Source organism: Lepisma saccharinum, chromosome 19 (assembly GCF_977018435.1).
Source record: "Lepisma saccharinum chromosome 19, izLepSacc3.1, whole genome shotgun sequence".
Lineage (NCBI taxonomy): Eukaryota > Metazoa > Arthropoda > Insecta > Zygentoma > Lepismatidae > Lepisma > Lepisma saccharinum.
The window spans coordinates 51579614-51606655 of NC_139247.1; the positions used below are offsets into that span (position 1 = coordinate 51579614).

At 38.7% G+C, this 27042-nt stretch overlaps 2 protein-coding genes across 7 annotated transcripts in view; one reads left to right on the forward strand and one right to left on the reverse strand.

Moving 5' to 3' along the window:
- The window catches only part of gro (TLE family member transcriptional corepressor groucho), a 210774-nt gene extending 195390 nt beyond the window's left edge, over positions 1 to 15384 (reverse strand). For all 6 annotated transcript variants that reach the window (XM_083140858.1, XM_083140857.1, XM_083140855.1 and 3 more), the window contains exon 1: positions 14997 to 15384. In XM_083140858.1, coding sequence (XP_082996984.1) covers positions 14997 to 15032 — 36 coding nt within the window. In that variant the 5' untranslated portion in view covers positions 15033 to 15384. The remainder of the gene's footprint in view (positions 1 to 14996) is intronic.
- Positions 15385 to 15573: 189 nt separating this feature from the next.
- Positions 15574 to 27042, forward strand: part of LOC146002860 (protein fem-1 homolog CG6966) — a 67494-nt gene continuing 56025 nt past the window's right edge. The window contains exon 1 of the mRNA XM_083140860.1: positions 15574 to 15751. Coding sequence (XP_082996986.1) covers positions 15692 to 15751 — 60 coding nt within the window. The 5' untranslated portion in view covers positions 15574 to 15691. The remainder of the gene's footprint in view (positions 15752 to 27042) is intronic.

Consider the following 27042-nt stretch of genomic DNA (forward strand, 5'->3'; position numbering starts at 1 on the left):
TAGTTTTTTTTTTAAATTTTAGGTCATATTTACTAATTATAAGGTCAGTATTTTTATTTTTTAGGTCATCATCTGCTGAGCCCCCACCAAAAGTTGACCCGAGATCAAGACAAATCTAAAAGAAAATGAGTTTACTGTCCCAGTGCGGTTTCCTTCGGTTGTAGTACTCTGTAGATTATAAAGAGTTGCTCTATATTACTTCCACGTTTTTGCCACTTCTGGCTAATAGCGAAGAGGACGACGAGTGAGGATATGATTAAATTGATCATGGAACACCCACGCACATGCCGAGATTCGAACCCCAGGCGTTTTTTGGCCTCTTGGTACTCTTACAACCAACCCTCGTCAATAAGAAAGTGAGAGAAGGAAAAAAATACGCAAAATCTCGTATAACTCAAGAAGTGTCTGTACCTGACTACAATTATGTTATACGTGTTGCTTAATGTAAAAACTTGTTGATAGCAAGAAAAGATCCACTTATCACTCAAGACAGATCGGTGTGTTTACATAATAAACTAGGCAGAGAACGATATTCTTTCAAATCGCGAGAATGTGAAAACTAAAGTCTCCATATTCTGCACCGGTACGTCGTGTCATTGTGGGTTAAATATCGGCCACTTCTTCCCATCCATTTTCTTGACTATGCACTTGTTTCATGGTCTGAATTACATTATTTTCTTTAGTAAACTTTCATGATTGAATGCTACTCGTATTCTGGCTTCATCACAACTGTAATTATATGGAAATAATGGCTGGGGTTTCCAGTAGTCCGAGGATATCAATTACGTATTATAAAAACTATTATTATGGATGTTTTTAACTACATTGATTGATTTGGTGTTTTAAATCCACTTTATGCATAGTAAGGCTAATCGGGACCGGACCTACAGTTTAAAGTGGGATCCGAACCACTTGTGCCTCCACCGGGTATCGAACCCGGGACCCCTTGATTACAAGGCGACGACACAATCACTGCGCCAACGGGGAGGCCGTTTTTAACTACAGGCAAACTGGTTAATAATTACATTATTATTATTATTATAACAACTTCGAATTAGCATTTATAAATATTTCAGTGTACGTGTCGACGTGTACTAATTATATTTACAAGTACATTATTTTTCATTATATACATTTAGATTTTATTTTCAATTTTTTTAAAAAAAATATAACTGTTAGTTTCTATTATAAAAAAAATACGACTTATTGCAATTTTCGAGTTTATTTTTAACTTTGCCGACACAGTTACTATGAAGATATGAAGAAAATAAAATTATTGTACATGAAGAATCTGAGAATTTATTGTCTGCATACCACCTGTAATACTGTTATACTTACACAATTATTTCAAGTATTTTAAGGATTTAATCAAATATTGATGTGATTATTCAATTAATGCAAAGTGTGTAATAAAGCAATGAGTGGGGTTCGGCTCCGCTATCCCTCCCCCCCTTATACGTATACGGCCATGGGTTTAATAATTACAATCTTCCAATCTTGCCGTCACAAGGGCCTGCGATTGAGAATCAAACGAAACACTACTTATGCTTACATGACAACCTATATTTCCGCTAGGATCCTACAAATGAACATGCAAAGACATAACGTTGAAGAACTTGAACAAGGAATTTCCCATTATCCCGCTCTTCGTGAGAACATTTCCCACGCCAAGAGAAATTACCCGCAACCCACCGTCACCAGCTCCGCGCAGCCGCGAAGAAAACTTGGCAACATCGCTCTTTGCAATACCTCATCTCTTCTGCCACGGGGGATGGGGGATTCGCTGGATGAATGGGTTTTGTTGGATGGGGCAACGAATGTTTTGGAGCATTCCCCATCTCCTATTTTTTCCCCCAACCCCCACTGCAGGTCGTGTGGGATGGGTAGATTTCTGGGTGTGCGCGCTTTTTATTCTCGCCGACGTTGGTCTGGGCGAGGTGGAGGGGGTGAAGCCTTGTTACACAAGGGCTTCTACCAAGAGTCACAACTTCGCTTCTCCCGAGGGGGAGACTTCGTATTTTGAGTATCATTTAAATCGGCTTATTACGCTGTTGAACTTCGCATTATATTGACATCGGGTAATAATACAATGATGGTGGTTGGCAGGTGGAAATATTTCAGCGATCGATGTATTCTCTATCAGGCGATAAGCTGGGCGTGTGAATCATTTACGAAATCACGATTCCGGCCAATTGGCTTGACCATCTTGTTCTTGGGTTCGAGCACCGGTAAGCTTCGATCCATTACAGAAAATCTCAAGTTCCCGTTCTCCTGCCTCTATTCCAGACCAATACTTATAACAGCATTTCATACATTTATTCAAAAGATCAATTTTTTAGCATTAATTACAATAAAACTGATTAACCTGATGCAGCTGAAGCGTAGTGGTAGCCTTTTAAAGAATCATATTACATTTGAAATTATAACGCCATTAAACCTTGTTTCCATGATATGAAACACTCAATATGCTGACCAAGGCAGTAATTTATTTTATTATAAAACATAGACTAAACGTAACGTTTCAACCTTCTAGCAAGGTCTTCTTCAGACTCTGCACCAAGTACAAAAGTAACAAGGTACAAAAACATGACGATATATATGCAACCTTGCTAGAAGGTTGAAACGTTACGTTTAGTCTATGTTTTATAATAAAATAAATTACTGCCTTGGTCAGCATATTGAGTGTTTTACATTTGAAAGTACAGCGTGTTCACAAACACATTCCGTGATTATAAACGACCACAAAATTTTAACTATGTATATTACGAAATTTATGCCGATACCATTCGAAAGAACAGCTCAAAGAATTTTAGCGGATGTGTAATTGTTGGCGTTAACTACAACAATACACGGCATAACAATAAAAGAATGAAAAAAAGGGAAAAATAGCCAAAAGTAGCATAACAACACATTATAGGATGTAAGAGAAAATTAATGAAAATAGTCATGGACAATTTGCACGGTATTACTCATGGATCCCACTGTACAAACCTAAACATCCAGTAAACATCAACAGCGACAAAATTTACTTCTAACAATGCCATTTATAATAACACATTAACAATCGAAAGATCTTTTGGTGTGTTCTCTCTTGTCCACGATTACGTTTCTTCGTAAGTTTCTTTGTAACACTCATCCATACAGTATTGTACAGTGGGATCAATGAGTATTACCGTGCAAATTGTCCATGACTATTTTCAATAATTTTTCTCTCACGTCCTAAAATGTGTTTTCTGCTACTTTTGGCTATTCTTTCCCCTTGTTTTCATTCTTTTATTGTTATGCCATCTACTGTTGTAGTTAACGCCAACAATTACACATCCGCTAAAATTCCTTCAGCTGTTCTTTCGAATGGTATCAGTATAAATTTCGTAATATAAATAATTAAAATGTTGTGGTCGTTTATAATCACGGAATGTTCTTGTGGACACGCTGTACTTTCTGAACTGGCATGAGCACCATATGAGGTTTTCTGTGGGGACTCAAAAATGTTGTGTCTTGACGAGGGACACATACGTTTGCTGTGGTCATCGTAATACAGCAGTTTTTCATTTATTTCTCATAGAGAATTAAAACGCCACTCTTCAACTTTCAGTAATCAATCTTATCGTCGCGATTAGCCAAAAGTGGAAGAAAAGCTATGTAAACGTAATACAAACACCGTAGTGCAACAATGCAAAACAGATTTGCAGTGGGAGGAAGTGACTTTCCACTTTTCCCCTTCCTTTCTGTTGTATCTCTCATATTCCTTTTTCCTCATATTTCTCCCCTTCTCTCCCTCTCCCCGTTTCTATATTTATCTTCATCTGTTCTTCTCTTCTTGTAATTGGAACTCCCTTTCATCTCCTTTGTCCAATTTTCCTCTATTTCCCATTCCTCTTCACTCTGCTCTTCTCTCCTCCTCCATTTCTAGCACTCATTCTCTCTTCTTTCACACACACACGCTCTCTCTCTCTCTCTCTCTCTCTCTCAGAATGAGGAAAGCAAGAGGCAAAGCAGAAAAAGAAAGATACGACGACACCCCTGCCTAATTGATATTCCACTACGTAAAGCTTAATTCCTCTTCCTCTCTGTCCTCCTCTGCTTTCCCATCCCCTCCTTCTATTCACAGTTACTTTTTGAAAGGAGTAACTGTAGCACTAGACAATGAATAATGCCCAATGAACAATGCATGCTAACGTAGCTCACTTATTTTTAGGTAACGCTCTTTTGAATGTTTCAACAGCAGTGAACAGAATTACGGTCCAGTGAAAAATTTCAACAAAATTCTACTATGTTTTGAGACGATAATTTTTTCACGTACAAGGGTTCATTTTGAATTTTCTTACCTCTATATCTTCTATTAAATATACGAGACTTATTGTATTTTAATTAAAAGTAGTGTTAGTTTGAGATGATTAAGTAAAGAAGATAACAGCTAGCATACAACAGATACATGTAAAACTTTCTACAGGTCACAATATGTAACAGGGGCGACCAACTCGCAGTATCCCATGTGTAGTGTGTGTCGAATGTGCCATTTCAACTTAGATATTTTTTGAATATTTTCCCGTAAGCACCCAAAGTCACCATGGACTGCATTCTTGCAGACTAACGAGACTCTTGACGCCTGGGCTCACAGTCAATATAATCCTCCGTTGGGCTTTTGTCCTGTGCATGTGTGTTTATGATTGTCCTTCATCCATTTCATTTGATCGCCATTCATCGTCATGTTTGCGATAAGCCAAAAATGGCAGAAAAGTGAAGTAAAGTAAAACAAATTAATCAATCAACATTTGCCCCAGAGTTTCACGAGCAATCGGAAATAAGCAGCAGGGAGAGGACATACTGTTTGCAAATGTTGCCTAAAGGGGAGATTCAAACCGGGTTAATGCCAAATTTATTACATGTAACTTGATTTCAGTATCAACATACTCCATTAATTCATATTATAACATTTATATATGTGTCGAACTTTGTGCATGTCACTAGTGGCACGAGTGCCGTGGTTTGGCCACCCTTGATCTAGAATAAAGGAAATGTAGAAGTAACTCTTAAGCAGGGGGAACTAAGTGTTACATTTCAAAAAGAATAACTGCAACTGTTACATCCGAAAAATTGTTTTCCGAAGTCTGGGATTGGTGGATAACTTCACCTTACGCCTAGATATTATCAAGGTATTTAATCAGCGCCATTCTTCTCTACCTAAAACCATTTCATACGAAGCGATATTCCTCTCGGTTGAATAGTTATCTTATTTTAAAAGTGTGAAGTGATACGTTGTTTACATCTCACGCGGCCACCATTACGTTTGCACTCGTGACCTAGAGCACGCTTCTCATTGGTTACGCTACGAAAAATGATTCGGACCGACCCTATCCTTGGGAAATGCCATGAAATATGCCATAACATTTCTCACTTTACACGGTAGCTTTTTGGTCATGGCATAAATGTTAAGAAAAATGCTTTCGCCTAAAGCGGACGTTACACTGTTACATCTGAAAAATTACATTCCGAAGTCTGGGATTGGTGGATAACTTCAACATACACCCAGATATTATCAAGACAACGAACGCCTCTCCAGCCTGAACAGCATACAACCAGTCCCGACTTCGGTTCCCCAGCATGGACAAATTCACTGGCAACGTTCCAGCCTGCGAGTATATTCGAGTACGCAGATAAAGCCTGCTAAATATCACCAGGTGAACTTAAAATAGTAATAACCGCTCCTCAAGCAATTAGCGCTCATTCTAAATTCATGGGGATCGGTTTGTTTTTCCCCGAAATTTATCAGCACAGAAGCCCACCTTTTCCCAACCTTCATGTAATCTCCAGCGCAGCAGAAGGATTTCGGATTTTGCGGGCGGACCATTCTGAGCGGAACTTTCTAAATGAACTACTCGGTTTTACTTCTTCCTCTGTGAAACCACCGCATGCGACCGCAGGAGCCGCCGGCCAAAATATCCAGCCCTAAACAAATCCATCGTACCTGGTTTAGGAGAGGGCGCATTCAGAAACTGTGGCCACGGCCTCTAAAGTGCACGCTAATTTAAAATTCATGTACGTTTCCGTACGCCCTGTCGAACTTCCTCCGCAGACCGAGTTCACCTGTGAACACGTCAGTAATGCTGTGTTGCTCATAAATGAACCGGTTCGCTGAAATCAATCGTTCGAATAGATTCGTATTGGCAGCTTACGACATAATTCGCAACTACATAGACACACATGGTACGAAATTATTGAAGACTTAATTTACTATAACTTATGATGTACACATTTATTGTTATTACATATAAAAAGTAAATTACTACATATATTAATTTTTAAAATTATAAACATTATTAAATATAGATACATAAAGAAATTTGTTAATTTGATTGGGGGAGTAATCTAATAAACTTGTCCTAAACCCCCATCATCCAAAGTAACAAATACATTCCTTGATATATATTAATATGTATGGAATAACAAATATAACAAAGTAAAGGTAAAGTGCTCCCCTGTGCTTAGCACTACGCCGTGAAGGCGTATAGGGGTAACGCCCCACACTTTCTTGATCCGGTCGTGAGCGGGGGTGATGTGATCAGCATCACGCCCCTGACCGCCTTTACCCCCCCCCCAGGTACCCATGTCATTCGACGCTGGGTGGGCGCCAAGGTTAGAAAAGTTCCCGGATTTGAACCGGCCGGGGCTCGAACCCGGGACCTTTAGCATGGTAGTCAGACGCGTTACAGACTGAGCCACCGCGGCCAAATAACAAATATATGTACATCATATTATTGTAAGTTATAATTTAATATATTTGTGTGTCATTTAAGATATCCCTCCCCCACCAATCTTCAATGATAAGGAGAAAATAGTCCTCTTCATTATATCTTGAAGTCTTATTCTTGCAGAAATATTTTCATTCTACACATTACAGTTTTCATAATACACAAATTTCCAAATTCAAAGTGAAAAAATAAAATCTCTCAATGTTTTTACGAACCTGAGATGTTCTGATTGTTGTGCCCCCCCCCCCAGAAACATATGAACTAGTAATTATAGTCACGCTGTGTCTGCTTAAATCTCGTTATTTACGTCACTTCTTACCACTTTGCGTTAATCGCGACGAAGATGAATGGTTGCGAAACTAATAAAACAAAAATGCCCATGGTTGTATCATTGCGTGTCACTAAGCCTTGCTTCACAATGTGTTACACCAACCGATGAAGCTCTACCCCGCGACAGGTTAAGTTTGCAGCAGGTTTTATGTATTAAACCGCGCAAGAACGACGCTCAGCATCTCCCTTGCGAACCGTTCATATCACAGACATTGAGAAAATCGACAGTATTGCTATATTCTGCGCGCACGTTCGGGTCTACATGGGCGAAAAGTTGTTGCAAACTTAACTTGTCGCAGGGCTTAGTCAGTATTATACTAAACGGTACGACTTATTACTGCTTACCACAGTTCTTTCTTGACAATAAGGTGTAGGCGTCAAACTTGTGGAATTGTATTGTGTTTGAAACACATTCAACCATAACATTCAAAAGTACAATGAAACTCTTTCGACTCTCGTTAAAATATTTGTTCAACCGCAAGCATAGTTTTAAAAGAGCAGTAAACGAATAACCATTTGCGTAATGCTCGCTCCGGGTTTATAGTGCTTCAGTGAGTTCCCATCAGCGTGTGTAAAGGTGTTTTAAAACCCTTACGTGATATACGCAAGACGACCAACCGTGTGGTAACACGAACCGCGATTGGGAATAAATTAAGAGGTTACTGGACAATTCCGAAATCCGTGCAACGTACGAAATTAAGTAATCTGCGGTATTTGATTACATCCAGCGGTTTAACAACTGATTTCAACCTAATTTTAAATTTGTCACCAAGCTTAGACACAATCCAACCATTAGTCTTTATGATTATGCTACAATTTATTTATGTTTAATTTCAGGGTTACATATTAATTAATGTATAAAGCAAAAAAAGCAAGAAGATGGTTACGAGTAAAATTGTTGAGATGGGTTCATCGACTTTTAAAAAATAATTTCCCGGCCCAAGGTCTCAGGAAGTTTGAGAACCACTGACAAAAAGTTCCGTTGCCGGTATGTTCTTAGTTTTCGAAACTGATTCCGTTGCTATTGCATTCAAATAGCTCTTCAATTATCCTCACGATTCAGGATTAATACTGACATTTTGATGTGGGATTGAACATGCAACTGCTCACAACACAGGCGAGAGCACTGACATTTTTTGAAAATAATAGAAAGCCTCCATGTGGTACTTTTCCCCTTTTTTATTTATCTAACCTTTTCGTATCAGCTTCTTTATTATCTACTTTTTCATTCAGGACAGACAAACACAAACATCCATGTCTCAACAGAATTCGAGCCCGGGACCCCAGGCGTCGTGCTAACCACTCAGCCATGGAGGTCGACAACCATTTGGACACGTCAGAGCTTATCAATTATATATAATATTTATATCCTTGGCCAGGTATATATATATTACATATATATATATAAATATTTATGTATTTACAAATAATAAAAAGAGCGAAACATTCGAGTTAGCAGTACAGTGAAGTAGGAAAAAGCAATGAAAAATGCCTCTCATCATACTTTCTACAGTGTTTTTGAAATAGAAATGATATACTGCTTAGTAACAACTCAAGAAGCAGCTGTGCAGCTTCAGACAAAGGACATACTCTGAATGCAAACAAGGCGAGCCGTGTCGAAAAGCGAAAGTGCATATTCCAAATTAATTTCCCGGAGAGTCATCCTCCGGAACGCGCATCAGAATGCCCCGGCTTTCCACTCCCTCCGAAAAAACAAAAGGCAAAGAAATTTTCCAACAGCGAAATCCAGTCCGAAGCCAACTTCCCCCGCACGTCTGTGGTCTCGGGTTCAATTCCGGGAGCCAGCAAACAAATGAGTTAGGTTTCCGCGGTTCTGTGGAGGGAGGGCTGGGCTCTCCGGCCGTCCGCCGCAGACAAAGCCACCGGTTCCCATTCTAATTTTATTGTGCTGGACCAGAAACCGCGAACATAGACAGAGGATCTTCTGCATTTTTCCAGTTTTCCAGAGGGAACCGAAGAGTACGATACAGGGTATTTCAAAAACACAGTACAAAGAGCCTTAGGGAGATATCAGACCAAAGCGACAATGGAAACCGGAAACATTTGCTCCAGGTTTCCTGAACTCTATGTTGTTACTTCCACTGTAAGGATGAAGTGAATGTAAACAAAAGCACGTGACTTGTGAACTTTCATATTAGTTAAAACTCAGCTGTCGCCGTGTATAATTCATAAAATAATGCCCCACACTGTTAACACAGCAGCATTCTTGATTGCTTCACCATAAGTACAATATTCCTTCGCGCAATATTTCTGGGAGTCAAGAGCGTGTTTAGAGAGGGGTTTAGGGGATCGAAACCATCTACAAGTGAAATATTCGGGGTTGCTTTTTTTCTTTTCGTCTTTTTAACTATTCATGTATTAATATCAACATTAATTAATTGACATACTTTAATAGCTAATCATTATTCCTGAGACGACCACGTTGCAAAATCTTACGAAATCAAGTTGCCAACTCCACAGAATCACCATCATATTAAAATGAACAGTTTTATACACAATTTCTAATCAATTTTTCTTCTGTATTTTGTCTCTAGCCTAGAAAATACGCTCCTGGTAGGAATTGTACCGTTTTTGGCGACATGATTCAAACAAGCGATCTCAGGTTACCAGCAAGGTTAATCGCGATTTGGGAAAGAGGACAAATAATTAGACGAAATCGCGAAGGGGTACTGACATAGAAACACTCTTGCTAGGCAGGACTTGAACTCTGAACCTGCAGTAGGAAGATCACTGGACTCGCTAGTCAACGCGCTTTGCCAGAGGCCATCCTCATCGTGGCGATTAATCAAAAAATGTTGAAAAGCGACGTCAAATAAGCACACACAGACTCAATTCCATAGGGCAATGTCTCGGCTCTCCGAGGGCCAGAGCTACCAGACAGTTTTTCATTGGCCGACGCGTGGTCAGCGCATAGAGCCTGCCACTTCTTTGCACTTGATCTCGCACCGAAACTATGCCATGAATACGTTTCGTATCACAAACACACAAGATCAACAATTTGCAGAGAGTTTTGATCATTTTCAACCGTACACTGCGAAAGTACTCGTTACAAAGCCCTCCCCAATCACTTGAGTGTAAAGAGGGGAGAGGGGAAGACGTGCTAAAAAGTTTCACAGCTTTCGAAACGCGAGCTTCGACTGTCAACGCCAATGAGTCGCTTCTGCCACTAGAGGAGCCACTTTTCAACTGTCACCAGGCATTTTTTGGAATCTGCTCTCTTGTTACCTCAATAAACGCCACGTCCATCAACGCAGTGAAAGCAAAGATCCCAGTTTTGATGGATCTTTTGTCTCCTTGCTAAATGAAAACTCGCATAGATCAGCTTCGAAATCCATATCCTTTGCTTCCAGCGGCGAAACGACAAACGACCGAGGGTGCAAGAGAGCACCACACTCGTCATTTCCGGAAATGACGAGCTGTTAAAAACAGCTGAGAACATGCACACACACACACAGCCCGAAATAAAATTGATTACTTGTCCCTTAATATTGAAACGGGAGAAAATTATCAATGTTTTCGTGCCATATCCCGGCGGTGAACGAGTTCGACTTGCCATTAAATCGTTAACGTGGAGGGAAGGGGGTGTGTCACGCGTGCCAGAGATTAGCTGGAATGACAATGAAGCACCGGGTCAGGGGGGCGTAGTCAATTTGGGAGTAATATCTTAGCGTGTATACGAGGGACATTCCCAAAGTAAATTTTCTACCAAGAGTAATTGATAGGATAAGCAATTTTATTATTAGTTCCATGATAGTCCAAACTGCGAGTGAAACAGTTTTATCACAAAGTTTGAAGAAGCTATTCCGTACACGAGAAAGACAGAACAGAACAACAGGCGTCGCTAATTGGGGGACGCGTTCCCCTTACCCCAACAATGTGGGAAAAGTATTATGCAAGGCCTGTCGAATCGTAGTCTTCCTCCCTGCCTTCGAGCAGGGTGGAAGAACTTTTCACGGACCTTGGTTACAGCACCTTGAATAAGTCTTCAAGGCGAGACAGCATTTCCACGAGACGAGACAGGCCAAAGTCTCGTCTCGTGGGCAACACTATATATGGAAAAATACATTACATTAAACGACTATTATCAAGCATCTCTTTCTATGTGTAATATAAGCATGTATATTGGTCCGTATTCTCACAACATAACATTTTCCTCGTACAAGTTAATTGCACCTGCACATATGAGATACCACTTAGATACTGATAACCGAACAGTTACAATGAGAGGATTCTTGGGGGAGGGGCAGTAACTCCATGGTTTCAAACATATTTTAAAATGACTAAGAGCCCGCATAATATTTCGGCGTGGACGCAAATCTAACTAAGTCATCCACTGATTTATCATAATTACATTTTTGTTTTGTTGCACTGCTCGTTTCATGTCATAACCTTACCAACGCTGCTTTCAATTCTTTGTCTAGGATAATTTCCACAGCAAGACTATTACCACCCACAAGCAAATATACGCACTGCCAATTCCACGAACGATCCTACACTAATCTTTCCTCCACAATAACAAAAATTACCTACAACAAAGTCATTGGAATGCAAAACAAATAAAAATCCAATAAAGAACCTAGGAGATATGGAATAAGTATTATTTTGTTTCCTAAGTGGGGGAAAATTCCTTGAGTGAAGTCCAATGATCATCTTCACACCACGCGTCTGATAAGAATAATTCCAACTGTAATCACAATGCGGCCAGATTACTAGCATAATTCAAGATTGCATCAATCATTCAAGAGACTTCTTGAAACCATCAGACAGCACTCACACAGGGTCAGGATAAACAGGGATTACTAATGACTGATTATTACAACTGAGAATGTGAAATCCGGCATTCAACACATTCCTTATCAAAGTTTCACAGAATCGTTCAACGGATCTGTTTTACATACGATTTTCTGAAGATTTTTATGCACAGAGCAATACATTTTTAAATGGAAACTATCATGGGTAACAGACACAGTTTCCAAACAAACCTGTATATATTGCGAAAACAATGAAGAGGCATGGTAATTGCCAGCTCTCCACAGTCATGAATTAAACAAGGTCCAGTTCTAAATTTTCCTACGTGGAACTAGGAACTATTTTCGCCAAATTTACTTGTGCAATGTACTTAGGCTCTTCAGGCTAATTATGACCATGAAGAAGGATGATTATAAGAATAAATTGATTAAGGCAAAAATACGTAATAGGCCTACTCAAAAATTTGGGTATGACCAAATGGGGATGCCCGCTCTTTTCATCATCAATGCTTTAATTTTGGGCGGCCGAAGGCGTTGTGATCGAGGTACAAAGTCGCCGCCGAGGGTCCTGGATTCGTATCCTTGCCAAGAAGCTCCATCAATTTAATGTAATCATTATTCATAAACCCACAGTCTCAATTAGCCAAAATTGGTACAAAAGTACGCAAAAAAATCACATAGATCGATTTTCTTTTCTCTGTAGGTTTCCAGTTATTTACATCCACTCGTCAATTATTTTCCATATGATATCCCAAATGAAAATTGCTGCAGTTACATTGCTCCTCTTAGAGGGATTTTGACAATAGTTACATTTAAATGGTTAAGCCATGTTGCATATTCTGGAAGTTAAAATTACAAAGTCTCGAGTTTAGTAGTGACTGAGGTCAACCAACGAACGCGTCGAGTAAGAAATCAGTAAATACCTGTACGTCCAAAGCAGGTTCTATCTACTCGCCAAAAGTGGACTTTTGTCCTCTAATTTCGAACACTGGCCAGTATTCATATGAGGTGTACAATTTCTATTTCAATTTCACAGGAATGTACCGTCCGGGTAAAAACGTTTGTCCCATCTCTCATCACTGCTTGCCTTTTAATACCATCTCCTATATTATGGAATCTGGTACAATTTCACAGTGTATTATTTAATTGATTAACCACGTGATAATTGTACTACCACGCCTTACTCCAGTCAAACAAGATTCATTATGCTCTAAACAGATAATGAATATAAGCAAAGAGAAAGCATTCTTATCCCCCTGCAGAAGATATGTATGATGTTTCATAAACACAAATATAATATGATCAACTTGCTCACAAAGGACGTTACACCCCCTCCCCATGACAAAACAATAAATGGTTCTCATAAGACATAGTAGGTGGGAACACTAAGGAACACTTTACATGTGGTATAAAGTTTCTTTTATATAAAATGACTGCACATAAATCATTATTATTATCGGCTTAATAATAAGTTATCTTCGATATGCCAGACTAACAACTGCAGGTTTTCAAATTCCAGGTGATTAACTTCTCCTTTAAAACTTGAGAAATCGATTTTACTTTAACACCTACGGAAAAGACCAGTATTTACAATTAAGAGTAGTTTAATTCCTTCGGTTCTTTTTGGTTGTATATACTTAATAAAAGTATATAAATAATTGGATAAGGTAGCCCGCGTTATTGTCAATTTTCTTCAAATACTTTTTGCAAACTAAGTTTTCACATGTAGTTGTTGTAATAGTTATCTCAAACCCACCTCATCCCTGGAACGTCCGATATTTGATGGTGAGCATATTAGATATCAGTTTCTGAAAGTGCTTAAAATTATAGGCGTAACTTAGCAGGTTTATTAACATTTATAAGTTAATTGTACTTTGTTAACCTCCTCGGACATGACGAAAAGTAATTACAATTTCTTATGATTTTGCAAATTTAACAGTTACTTAGCAAAATAGTCGTGGACACTATTTTTATAGGATAGAATACATTTTGATTCTGCCCCCCCCAAAAAAAAATAGGTCCCAAGTTACACCCATACTCAAAATGCTAGGATATTTCATCCTTAAGTCCCCCTCCCCCCACTTCAACGCGCTTATTAGATTCCAAGCAAGTGGATTCCTACTAAAATTACACCATCTTTGCAATTACCTGCGCTCTACATGACTCCATTAAGATGACAAGGGAAAATACTGCGCGCAGTTTTTTGTAACCATCATGAGAAAGCACTCATAATATAAATATATCACGAAAGAACAGTTTGTCGTGTTCACTCCTTTACCCGCGCAGATCTTAAACGGGATAATATTACGTTATCTTTTGCAAAAAAAAAATTAAAAAATCGCACACATTGAAACCTTAATATATATTTTTTTTAAAAAAAAAAAATAGGCCCACAAGAAAGTATTCTGGGAAATCGCTGACGAAATACCCAAGAAAATCGCAAGGCATTGTTCCACAAGCAGTGGATATCATGCGAGACGAATTGACTTCATGCTTTGTTCATCTACTATCGAGTCTCCTCACATACACGAAACAAGCACTTCCCTTTCTCTTCTTGCTCTAAGCATCTATTATTATTTTTTTCCACGCGCCCTAGGCACGAACCTTTGTTCCTGGCCATCTTATTCTATTGCGAGGCGACCACAGTCGGCCGGCTCATCACGGACTGCCAACCCGGACCTTGTTGCTCGACCACGAAAGAGGTGTATGAAGGGAGATAGGGGGGGAGACACATAGGTGGGGAACAATAGGAGGAGGAGAGGGGCAATACAGAGGCTCTGTTGCGGTCGGTTGGGCAGACAATTTCGGTGAACACGAAAAACAGTGTGTCTTAATTGCCCTACTTTCTATAATGATCTTAAGCAAACAAGACGATATACAATTTTTTCAAGACAAAATCTGACGAGAAAGAAAACCACATTTCACTTTCGAACCAAGCTGTCCGTTATTCTCAACCGACAATAACATTACATACTCGGAATTTCAGTAATAAACTAAACAGCAAGTAATATCCTGAATGCATTTGCTACTCTCAGCAACCACTTCTTTGTCTTCTTCCGGTCTACATGAACAAAATGCAAATTAAATAGGGGGAGGGGAATGTATCACTAATAGAACGTTAATTACTGAAGGAATGTTAACTTACCGCAGCAGATGGATGCCTTGCAGGGGTAGGATACATTGTTTTATTAAGAATTTGTGTCAAGTACAGCCCGGCCGGAAATATTTTTCTTCAACAGTTACCAGCGACACAGGGCCATCTAAACATTATCACCTTTCCATGTTGTCTTCTCGAGAAAATACCGAATCCCTCACAATATGCTTTAACCTTTGTCAGTATGAAGCACAAAAAGAAAAAAATCAAAGTTGTCGAAGTAAACTTTCTTCTTATCACTACTACACTGCTTCACGATATTCTATTCCAACGCAGAGAGCAATATTCGCGCATCCTAATTCAAATTTCACAAAAATGTCAGATCTTCGCACATCCAACGCGCACAATCCATTGTTCCACCACCGCCACCGCCAGATAGTTTGCTTGTAATGGCGTATATCCCACGTGGTGTGCCCTAAGGAAACGTCACATAGGCTTCGACCAATAACGCTTCAGGAACTTGAATTTGCTCCGCCTTACCTGTCAAACACTTGTCAAGTCCACGTGGAGTTCGATGCTCAAGTGTTTCCTGCATCAGCGCCTTTCGTGGTCGTCCTTGGAACCAAGTCAAAGCCATATTGTGTTTTGTTCTGCAGTTCGTGAAACGCAGTAGCAAAGGATAGTTGTGTACGTTAATTTTTCAGTTTCTGTTGGTCCTAGGACCCCTAACTATGTTATGATGCAAGATGGACTTCAAGAACGTTGTTTACAACGCAGCAAGGGATGGCAAACTCCGAAGACTAAAGGTAAAAAAGCTTCGTTTTTATTTTATGCAGGCCAGTGTATTTCCTATCCGATTATAAGATACTATAGTTTCTTCACGGTTTAAATTGTTTTGTGATACGTTTAGTGTAAAATTAATTTGCGGTGGGTTATTTTATCATTTATCAGAAATGAATGAACGCCAGGTGTCTTAAGAAAACAGCAGCCCATGTTCTGCAGTGAGACCCTTAACTGTAATGTTGGAGCTGTTGCAGCATTCTCAATTAACCTAACCCAGTGTAACCTTTCTATACTACACGCCATATTCACTTACGTTCGAGAACTCGATAATAAAGAGAATGTAATTTCGATAAATGCTAAATAAAATAGTGCGTTGAGAAGCACAGTTGTAAATTGTTGAATGAATAAGTAGTACAAGCACAATTAGGATTTTTAAGTATCTGATACATTGATAGTAATCGGAGCAGATAATAGTGGTTCCTAGTAACGAATCATGCTTGCCTATGTAGAAAACCATTTTCAAATTAATTAAATTGAGGTTGGCTTGTTTGTGTGGGTTTAGTTGCACTAGTTCCTATCATCATTTAGAACCCCCCCTTGTACACATGCTTCTTACGTATGTGTGTGTGTGTGCCAAGGCATGTTGGATTCAGACTGTAATTGTAACAATAGTGACAACAGTTCCTTCAGTATCAGCCTTTATAATGTGCTCGTTTCTTGTGATTGATTTTAAGATTATTTTTTTAGTAAAAAAGGAAAAGCTGTTCGCACAATTTTCTTTATGTTTGTGGTATTACTGTGGAAATTTTACCAACTTATTAAATTCCAAGAAGCATTATTGCTTAGTAGCCATTAGTAGTAGAATGGGACCAGACCGAAGAGATATTTCACAGTGTTCTTTTTTTAATCTATGATACAGTGACCATACAACTCCCATGAAATTTTCGAAACTTCTCAAGTGGTAATTACGGGTCGGGTACCCTATTCTACACCCTCGAATTTTGAATTTTTTTTTCTTTCATTATGAAGGTTATGTGATCCTATTTCTGAATAAAAAAACATTGGAGCGCGGAAAGAAGTATTTACGACTCTACAGCCGTTTGAAGTGGCGATTTTGTCGTTTGCAATAGCTCGGACGTATTTTTAACTATGTTCGCCGCGCTTTCTTTTTTCGATGAATTTAGGGGTGAATTGAGTGCTAATGGAACCTAACCTAACAGGCCTAACCTAACCTTGTGTGAATGGTTTGTGGGGCTATCCGTGGATGGTTTTTGGGGCTCAAGTGAAAGGTTTCCGGGCGTTATCGCACATTTACCAAGGCATTAAAAATTAGCCGGTGTCACCTGCCCCGAACACTATTTCTCACTTTTGTCGCATTGACTCATGAAGAAACAAAAATTAGCCAAATTTAATGCTGAAAGTAAAGCTGAGAAGTTAACTTACCTCTTTTCCCCAAGGCCAGGCATTGCAGGTGGAAGTTGAAACTAAAAGTCGTTAAGTGCAGTCAGTCGTATGCAATAAGTCGTCTTTTTTGTCCTTTTCCACAGAATATTGCCCTACCCCGTCGTTCCATGATAAAAATAAGAAGTCGCAAATTATCCCAGCCCACAAGTCATTCAGAAAACGGCCTACAGTTGCCGAAAAGAAATGTGCACGATGTTCCACAAGATAACGTATTTACACACGCTGAGGATACCGTTCAACAATACGCACAAAAGAATTGCAATAAGTCTCAACCGCCAATAAATTACATAAATAATATATTGAAATCACAAGTTATCCCATTGCACAAGTCATTCATAAGAAGAAAAAAATGCAAATTATCCCATTGCAGAAGTCAAACATAAGAAGAAGAAGAAAATGTTCAGACCTGCGCCTGTGACATGAATCCAAGATTCGCCATGATCAAATCGCTGCAAAACCGTTTCGACGTTACATAAGGAATGTAAATATTGAAAAACGTAAGTTTTATAGCACGTAGATCTTAAAAAATGACTTTCCGCGCTATTTAGAAATATCGTATGTTATGAAGAACTAATTTTCGTAACGATAATATGTGAAATGTGCGAAAAATCGAGGGTGTAGAAAAGGGTACCCGAGCCGTAATGATTTATTGTTTTTGAGGCAACACCAAAATGTTTTGCATAATGGTACCATGCATCAATGTGGCTACATGATGCATGGTCTGAAAGTTTGCCAAATGTAACTTTCTTAAAATTTCCACTAGTTCTGTAATTTTTTTTAGATATTTTTGTTTTATTTTGCATATTACTATGGCATTTTGAAAATTTTGGTGTTTACTCACTAAATATATTCACAGTATAAAAAGTATAAAATACTTACATGAGTGAGTATAATAGTCGTAAAACTCCTTGTAGACGACGTTATCTTCTAGCAAGTGAAGACCAAGTCTTCAACCAGCATTGTAAGTGGAACAGTGCAGGGGTGGTAAGTGGAACAGTGCAGGGGCGATTCCTCCATGTAGGAAGTGAGGAACTTCCTACAGTTCATTTTTACTTATTTCCAGTTCTCTACTTTTTAGGAGTTTAATGCGTGTTATAAAATTATGAGTGCAATCCATACGTACAATTGCCTATGTTAGCTAGTCAGGAATTGACTGCTCTCGCTCAATCCAGTAGCAGTCCAAAGACGATGGACGTGGGCTTTTTTACCGGCGGTCCTCCTACAGACAGATGGGTGGGGGGTGGAAGGGGTGTGGGGGAAGATTACAAAGATGGGCGAAGATCGAGGAACCAGCAAGACTTTCCTCAATCAGCGATGCCAACTCCAACAAAATGTTATTAAACCAAGCACAATTTGATCTTTGTTGGCACTTAGCACTGTTTCTAGCATAATCTGCAAACGCCAATCCCTGGGAGAGGCAAATCGAATTCAAAGGAATATGTCTTCAGGAAATGAAAATAAAATTATGTCCAAATCTTATTTGTACTTCACCACTGCACATGCTTCAAACGAAAGGGAGTATGCCGATCCAGCGGAAACCTTTTTTAAAACCATGCCAAGATCCATCCTCTGCGTCTTCTTCATCCTGCCCGATTTAGTTTGTCAGGAGATTTTATGGTAAGAATTCGGGAGAAAGTTGGAGGTAAACAATTTTCTCAAACCTTTTAAAGTTTGATGTTGAACCCATGTCGTTTGTTGCTCCATTTTAAACAATTTAGCATAATTTCGAAGTTTAACCAGCATTTTTTAATATCGTCAATCCACACGACAGATAAGGGGAAGAAAATGTAATTTCTTGCAAAATCTGAAATATCATTAATGTTATTTTCGTCGATTTTATAGGTTCACATATAAATATATTGTAGTTCAAAGTGAGGAAAAAGGGCCCCTTGCCATACCTTGAGCATGGGCCTGCAGCTAACATTCTAAATGCAATGTGTAGTACAAGTAAAATGTGTGAATGTAATTGAAGCCATTTTTCAAACCTTCCTTGGTTTACCATAACTTCTTCCTACACTCCGAAAAAGCCATGAGTCGCCACTGGGGCAATGAACATTTGCTTTAGGAGTGAGATTGAACTGTACTGTCTAACTTAGGGTGTTCCGATGTCCTGATTTTTGCAGGACAGTCCTTTTTTTAAGGTCATTTCCTGCAGTCTGCGATGACACTCCAAAAAAACAAGTATGTCATTTTTTCAATAGTGTCCTACAATACATCCAGACGAATTGTTTACCTCTGTGAAACTGTTAGTATCTTTGAAATTAATTATTTTGTTATTTTGCAAATAAATACTTGTAGATCTGAAAATTTTCACGTAATATTTCAGGAGACATGTAAGCAGTATGGCTTTTTCTTTGCCAGAGAGAGAGGGGAGCAGGTGTACTTGATCCTGTGCTCTTTTAGTTATAGCTGCAAGCCCCCCCCCCCCTTACACATCCATGGATGTCCTACTGTTCGTTTCAGAAAATCTGGTCACCCTAGTCTAACTTAACAAATGTTGCAAATGAACAAGATAATGGAATTGACAATAATCTGTCACAAACACCAGGACTCATCAATTACTACTGGTAAAGATATTGGGTTAGCACTCTGAATGAGAAATGAACCGAGAAATGTATTTTGTAACACACATTCAAAAATGTGCTCTTAGAATTTCACAATGTCCAATTTTACCATCTCCCTTACCTTTTGAAATAGGTTGCTTCCCATTCAGGGGCAAAATCCCATTCTTTAAATATTAATGAAACAACAAAATATTTTAATTTTTTTAAACACAATATTTTGTCACACTGACCAAAGCGGAGAGTTTCCTGTGGAACAGAGGGCTTAATACATCTGAACAATGACAATTGATAATAGTACAGAGCTCCTATTCATATTACTAATTTTGTTTCTGTACAGCCAATCAAAAAGGTACTTAATTGAACAGAATTTCAGCTTCCTCTTCCCTAAATAGTGACAATTACTAATTTTATTGTTAAAAGGTTTTAAAAATCTGCCAATCGTATTTGATTACCTTTATTCTCATTTTCATTTGTCCACTTTTGAAAAGTTTTATTTCCTGTGGTGGTTGTAACATTTTCGATGGGGCAGAAATTCCAATAGTTTTGCATAAGCATTGGGATATTATGACATCCCCATTCACTTTCCTAATCAAAGCATTTCCTGAAGCTCTCTAATTTTATTGAGCATAGTAATGAGTATTTATCAAGAGTTGGTATGGGTAGATATCACTGAAATTTTGTTTTACTTGTTGAAAGTATGGATTCATTGCCACGGATGGTTCTTTTAATTTCCTATATTCAGTTAACTTCCACCTCTGCTCGTCTTCAGTTGCTCAGATACTCACCAAAGCCACACATTTAGGGCTACCACATCCCAAAATGTGATACATTTAAGTTAGGATGTAAGGCACAGTTACATCTACAGTAATAATAACCCATGGTGCAACAGCCTGTGAGGACCTACCAAATGCCAGCCTCACATCCACCAGTAGTGGAGATCATTCAACCTGTTGCACAGTGACATGTGGTCAGCATGGTGAATCCCCAGTTAGTTTTGCAGGTTTCCATTACCGGGTTACGTTACTTATTCGTAGCTCCCCAATTTCCTCACGATAGTAGGTGGCCACTGGTCCCATACACTGGCATGCATCTTGTAGCCGGAGCCCAATGCTTGCACCCTAGACTGCATGGCAACACTGCAGGACACATTTACAGTAAATTTAATATATTACTAGGAAATTTTGCAAATTTTATTAAAATAACACATTTTCAGTTCTAAAATTAGTTTTCAAATGAATGTTGGGTACCAAATTTGTATAACTAATTACACTACCACATGTGTTTCAAGTAGGAGTATGTGGAATGGAAACAATTAAATCCAGACATTTGAGGTGGGAAAGGTTCACCATTTTGTATCAAAATCAAGAACTTTTTGGTACATGAAATATTCATAGTTTCTACACCCCGCGACAGGTTAAGTTTGCAGCAACTTTTCGCATGTATAGACCCAAAGGTGCACGCAGAATATAGTTCCGCTGCAATACTGCCGATTTTCTCACTGTCTGTGACATGAACAGCTCGGCGGTTGAGGCAAAACTGGCACGGGAGATGCTGAGCGCCGTTTTTATACGGATTAATACATAAAACCTGCTGCAAACTTAACCTGTCACGGGGCTTAGACACTGGAAAAATCTCAAATTCTGTCTGCTATTTCTCCCTGAAGTTATTTTTTGGCTTGTTTGCAATTTCTGGAATGAAAATTGTCATTTGCAAGAAATTAGATAGACCTTCTCAAGTTAAATACTTTTAACCGTAACTGGTGTGGTGCCAGATTGTAACGCAATTGGCGTGGACCACAAACTTGAATTCACTATTTTTGTAAGTTATCGAAACCGTAGCGAACTTTTTCACAAATTATCATCTATTTCGGACCTTCTTTATGGAATTATGATAAGTTTTTGTCCACTATTTCTGTTATTAGTGTTTTTATTACTCAATGTATTTAACACTACAAAACTTGTTCGTTTTTCGTAAATGGCTCTGTATATACATTTTCAGGGACTGTAAGATAAAAAAAATCATGTGGGTACCAAATGAAAACAAAATCACGCAAAAAAAAAAATCTGCACAATGTTAAAATTTAGGGGGAAAAGCTAATTGATCCTGGTGAAAATCAGTGGAGATAAGTACTTCATTATCACTTTTATGATCAGACTCCAGATCTGATAAATTACTTCAGCTTGCAACTTATTCAAGTTTATTTTTTTATTTCAAGAATATTTTCACTAAAAACGGATCGTCAACTCTGATTCTCACACCAGGTTCCTTGCCGAAAGACTTATGCAAACAGCATCGCATGGTCCGTGGGACCCTCGGGTGTCTATTGCTCTGAAACTAAAATGCAGCTAGCAAAGTGGCGCCAGCAGGTTACATGATATTCCAAAATATGAAGCTACCGAAAAGTAGACGGAAGTAAATGTTATTGCTTCAGAGAATGGGAGTGTTTTTCTAGTCTGCGGGTCCCAGGGACCACACCATGCCAGTTACAGGTTAATACATGACAATTCCAAATTTCATGACTGATCATGAACCCAAAAATCAGCATGCATTTTCCTGCAGTCAGGATCAGGATAGGACATTTGCCCTACTTTAAAGCATACTTTTTTGAAGAGTCAAAAATATTCCTTTTGTTTTTATTTTTACACATATTTTTTTTAAATATACTAGACATCAGTCTAAAGTATAAGATAATTCTGGTAGGGGATTATTTGGTAGGCCTGTACATTCAGTGCTGTGCCCAGGATTTTCAAAAGAGTAAGGTTACATATATTATTTCTAATTTCTATCTTTTAAATCCTTACTGCCCCCTTCATGTGCACTACTCTCTTTTAACTATAATGATTATATTAGTATGATATTTTTAAACAATATTAATTAAAATATGTAAATTTATATTTTCTTGTCAAAATACTGCATACATCTAGAAATTAACAGCACACATTCATTATGTAGCTTATGTGTAGTGAAGATCACCAAAATTTATGTATAAACAATTGCCTTGGCAAGGAAATTAACCTCAAATAGATAGAGAATTAAATATTTATTGAATAACAAAAAAAGACTGTTACGTGATGTTGACGAAAAGTAAAGTTCTTGATTAATATTTTATGCATATTATCATAAGTAGTCAGCATAAATCATCCTTGGCCTTGTCCTTCAAGGCAAATAACCGTCGATTATATAACAAATGCGAAAGAAGTACATTTTCATTATTTAATTTTAGTACTTGGTAGGTTTTTCTTGGGGGGGAAGGGGCATAGACCACCTTCCTAAATATGCCCTTGGTTGTGTTACTAACTACTAGCTTTGCATGTCTGATCGAATGATGTTACTCCTCTGGAGAATCCACGTGCGTACATTTTGCCACATATTCAATGCAGCATATGGGTGGATGTTTGGTGGGGATGGTCCTATGGTAATGAGACAGCTGGGGGGGTTGCTTTATGAAAACTTTGTTAACTGAGAGGGGATACCACCTCATTCACCCGTACTTCGAACATTGATGCAATATCAGTTACTTCTTTGTCCTATTCTGTCACCATGACAGAGGTTTTTCATGTGCAGGTGCAACTAAAAGTTCTCGCATCAGTGAGAGAGAATTTTTCATGTTGCACCCACAAATGCATTTGTAGGTTTTTTTGCTTGTTTATTTCTTTGGAATATATTACTCATCTTAACTGTAGAGGAATTTTCTATTATTTTTTTTCATTACATTTAACTTGGGTACCAGTAACCAGTCACAGCGTGTCTTAACTTTGTATCTATTCATAGCTATGGCAGTTTGTACAAGAATAGACAAACAGTAGTTGATTACAGTCCAAGGTAAAACCAGCAACGATAACAAACTATTCTTTCAGTGACTGAATCTGTTTCCTACTTAATTTTTCCACCATATTTCACATAAATTTGTATTGGTGAGTTTCTGTTTTATGTCTACTTTATGTGCAGATAGACCAATTGTGACTGGACATACAGTCTAAAGTGGGATCCGAACCATTATGTGCCTCCACCACACATCAAACTCAGTGTGTCCCTTGATTACAGGCAGTGGTCTTACCACTAAGCGTTCAGTGGAGCTCGTGAGTCTGTAAACAAAATGAAATAAACATTGAAAAGTTCATGAATGCACGGGGTGCTTGACTCACAATCTCCTCACTGACAGTTCCATGTTCAAGTCTCACTGTGGACATGATCATCAGCATACAGGGGATGGACAAAAATATGGAAACACCTACAGAAATGCACATTACCTTTATTAATATCGAGTAGGACCACCTTTAGCATGCAGAACGGCCTGCAGTCGACATGGAATGGACAAATACAGGTCCCGTATGGTTGTCAAAGGAATGTTGTACCATTCTGCGTCCAAAGCAGCTGCAAGTTGTTGTAGAGACGTTGGTGATGGGTAGCAGGCTCGCGCTTTGGTCTCAAAAAACCGACCACAGGGGCTCAATAATATTGAGGTCTGGCGATTGTGGAGGCCATGGCAGATGTGACACTTCATCTTTGTGCTCATCAAACCAGTCCTGGACGATGTGAGCTGTATGAACAGGGTGTACTGTCATCTTGAAACATGGCATCACCATCTGGGAACAAAGTTTGCACCATGGGATGCAGCTGGTCACTCAAAATGGTTACGTAGTCCCTGGCAGTGACATGTCCATGCAGGGTGATGATGGGTCCAGCAGAATACCAGGAGATGGCTGCCCAAATCATCACTGAACCACCGCCATGCTTCACTCTTGGTAACAGACATTCTGTATCGTAAGCTTGTGCTGGCATTCTCCACACGTACAGTCGGCCAGCAGTTGGAAACAATGTAAGGTATGACTCATCCGACCAGATTAGTCTTCTACTGCTCCATTGTCCAGTTTTTATGGGCATTGCACCACTGTCTCCATCTAGCAGCATGGTCAACAGTCACGAGTGGTTTGGGAATTGCAGATCTGCCATGAATACCCTGCTTGTGGAGTTCTCTTCTGCCTGTTTTGACGCTAACAGGGTTTGTAAGCACGGTATTCATCTCAGCAGTGACTTTTGGAGCCGTGGTGATCTTCTGCTTGGCCACAATCCTACCCAATGTGCGTCTGTCTCTGTCACGCAACACACACTTGCGTCCACGCTGGTGCTTCGCTGATGCAGTTTTTCCGGAAGTCTCGTAGGCAGTCATGATCTTCGAGACTGTGCCTCTTGTTACACCAAACATTTCCGCTACTTTCGTCATGGAATCTCCCACCATACGCGCACCCACAATTTGCCTTGTTTGAAACTCTGTCAGCTCCGACATGATTCACGATAACCTGCACGGACCGGTCGTTGAACTAACTGAAATGGCTACCTGTTTTATACCAGGTGTTTCCATATTTTTGTCCATCCCCTGTATATTAGTCTAAAGAGATAGATACATTAAATAGAATAATACAGTGCAAAATGGTCATAATGGAAGGAACTGTAACCATGTGTAATGGAACATGAACTGTCTCGCTTACTTTCACCTATTCTACTGTAAGTCCAACCTAAATCTTATTTATGGTGCAAGATGCTCTAATCACATGTAAATTAACAAATATTACAATCTTATTATATGGTATTTGGTGAGCTTTCTGCTTTTGTTGAATGATACTGGTTTCCTTTATTTACTTTACTTGACTTACTTATTTTGAAACTTAGGGATAGTTGTGGGTAAGGGATGCTTGCATGAATCAGTATGGTGACCATGGTTCAAAACTAGGCTTGAATATTTAGGTTTTATTTGACATCCTCTGTCTGATGTGTAGCCAAATGGTTGGCACTCTTACCTTCGGTGCAAGTGGTCCCAGGCTAGAACCTCCAAAATTTTGGTGTTGACACATGATCATGAGGACAATTGCGATGCTACTTGAAAAGAAGTACCATGCTACAGTCTCGAAAGGCAGAATACTGCAGCAATGGGGTTTGATGCACTGACAACTCATGACTCAATGAAAAACTGCTTGACAGGGCCTGACCCGTAGATGGCTGTTATGCAATGTAGTTCAGCTATTTGGTATCTTTATGCATGACGTTTATGTGCCAAAGCTGACAATTTAGTTGCTAAAATGTGATTATGTCACAGCTATTATGTTCAGGAGTCATACCTGTAGATTTCTATGTTTTTTGCACGCATGGAATAAAATTAATACAATGTGGAATTATTTAAAATAATCTTTATTTTCACACTGAATTATGTCTTGTAAGGTGAAATCTTTCAGTCAGCACAATGCATCAAAGTCCTGCTGATATTTCATTACACATTGAAGTATTTGACAGTATAAGCAGCTCTTGAAGTGGAAATTATTAGGTGGTGATATGCTTGCTGAAGCCTTGCACATGATTGTTGGGATGCTTTGTGTAAATTTTCCTAGTATCCCTAGTTCCCCAACTTCAAGAACATGAAATTGATTACTGCTGTGAAGCAAGAGGTCCTAGATTTGAATCCAGGTTATGAGATTGTTGGTTGTTCCCTCATCATTTTAAACAAGTATTTTATTGCGCTCATAGTAGTGATGAAGTTAGCAGAGTATAAAACCGATTGACTAAAGGAATGTAAAACAAATTTCACATTGTTCAAAATATGAAAATAAAATAACAATAACCCATGTTTCATGACATAAATTATTCAAGATAATATGTAAAATTTTTACCTTTTTCATAGCGATCTGAAATATTTAGTCGCAAAAAATGGGACCTAATAGAATCTGTTAGGCAAACAAAAATTTAGGCCCATGTTTTGACTTGCGACTTCTAATTTCAAACACTGGCAGTGAGAAGAAATCTGGTGGAGTGATGCTTATGCAAGTATCCTAGCTGGGAAGCAATGCTTTATGGAAATTATCCCCACTTTGTTCACTGTTGTAGCATATACCTGTTAAATTATTTTACATTGAACAGTTGGTGTACTTCCTTTTAAACAGGACAAGGATTACTCCAAGCAAGACTGTGTTGCATTTTCACAATGTTAACATAAATGTAGATGATTATTTTTGATAAATGTTTTGCATACAACTTTTTTATACTGCAACACAGAGTTCCTGAATGAAAATTGGTAAATTTATCTAAACAAAAGTTATAAGCAGAAAACTTGGAATCTTGTAAGTGTTGCCCTTATTTTCAAGTGAATTACCTCAGTAAGTATAACTATGTACATTATGAACTTATATGTACAGTGCGTTCGTTTTGGCTGTGAGCCGAGATAGCACGTGACACGGTGCAGATGCCGGCATTTTCGTCCCGTAACACCTCGCTTATTTACACACATATCTGTAGCA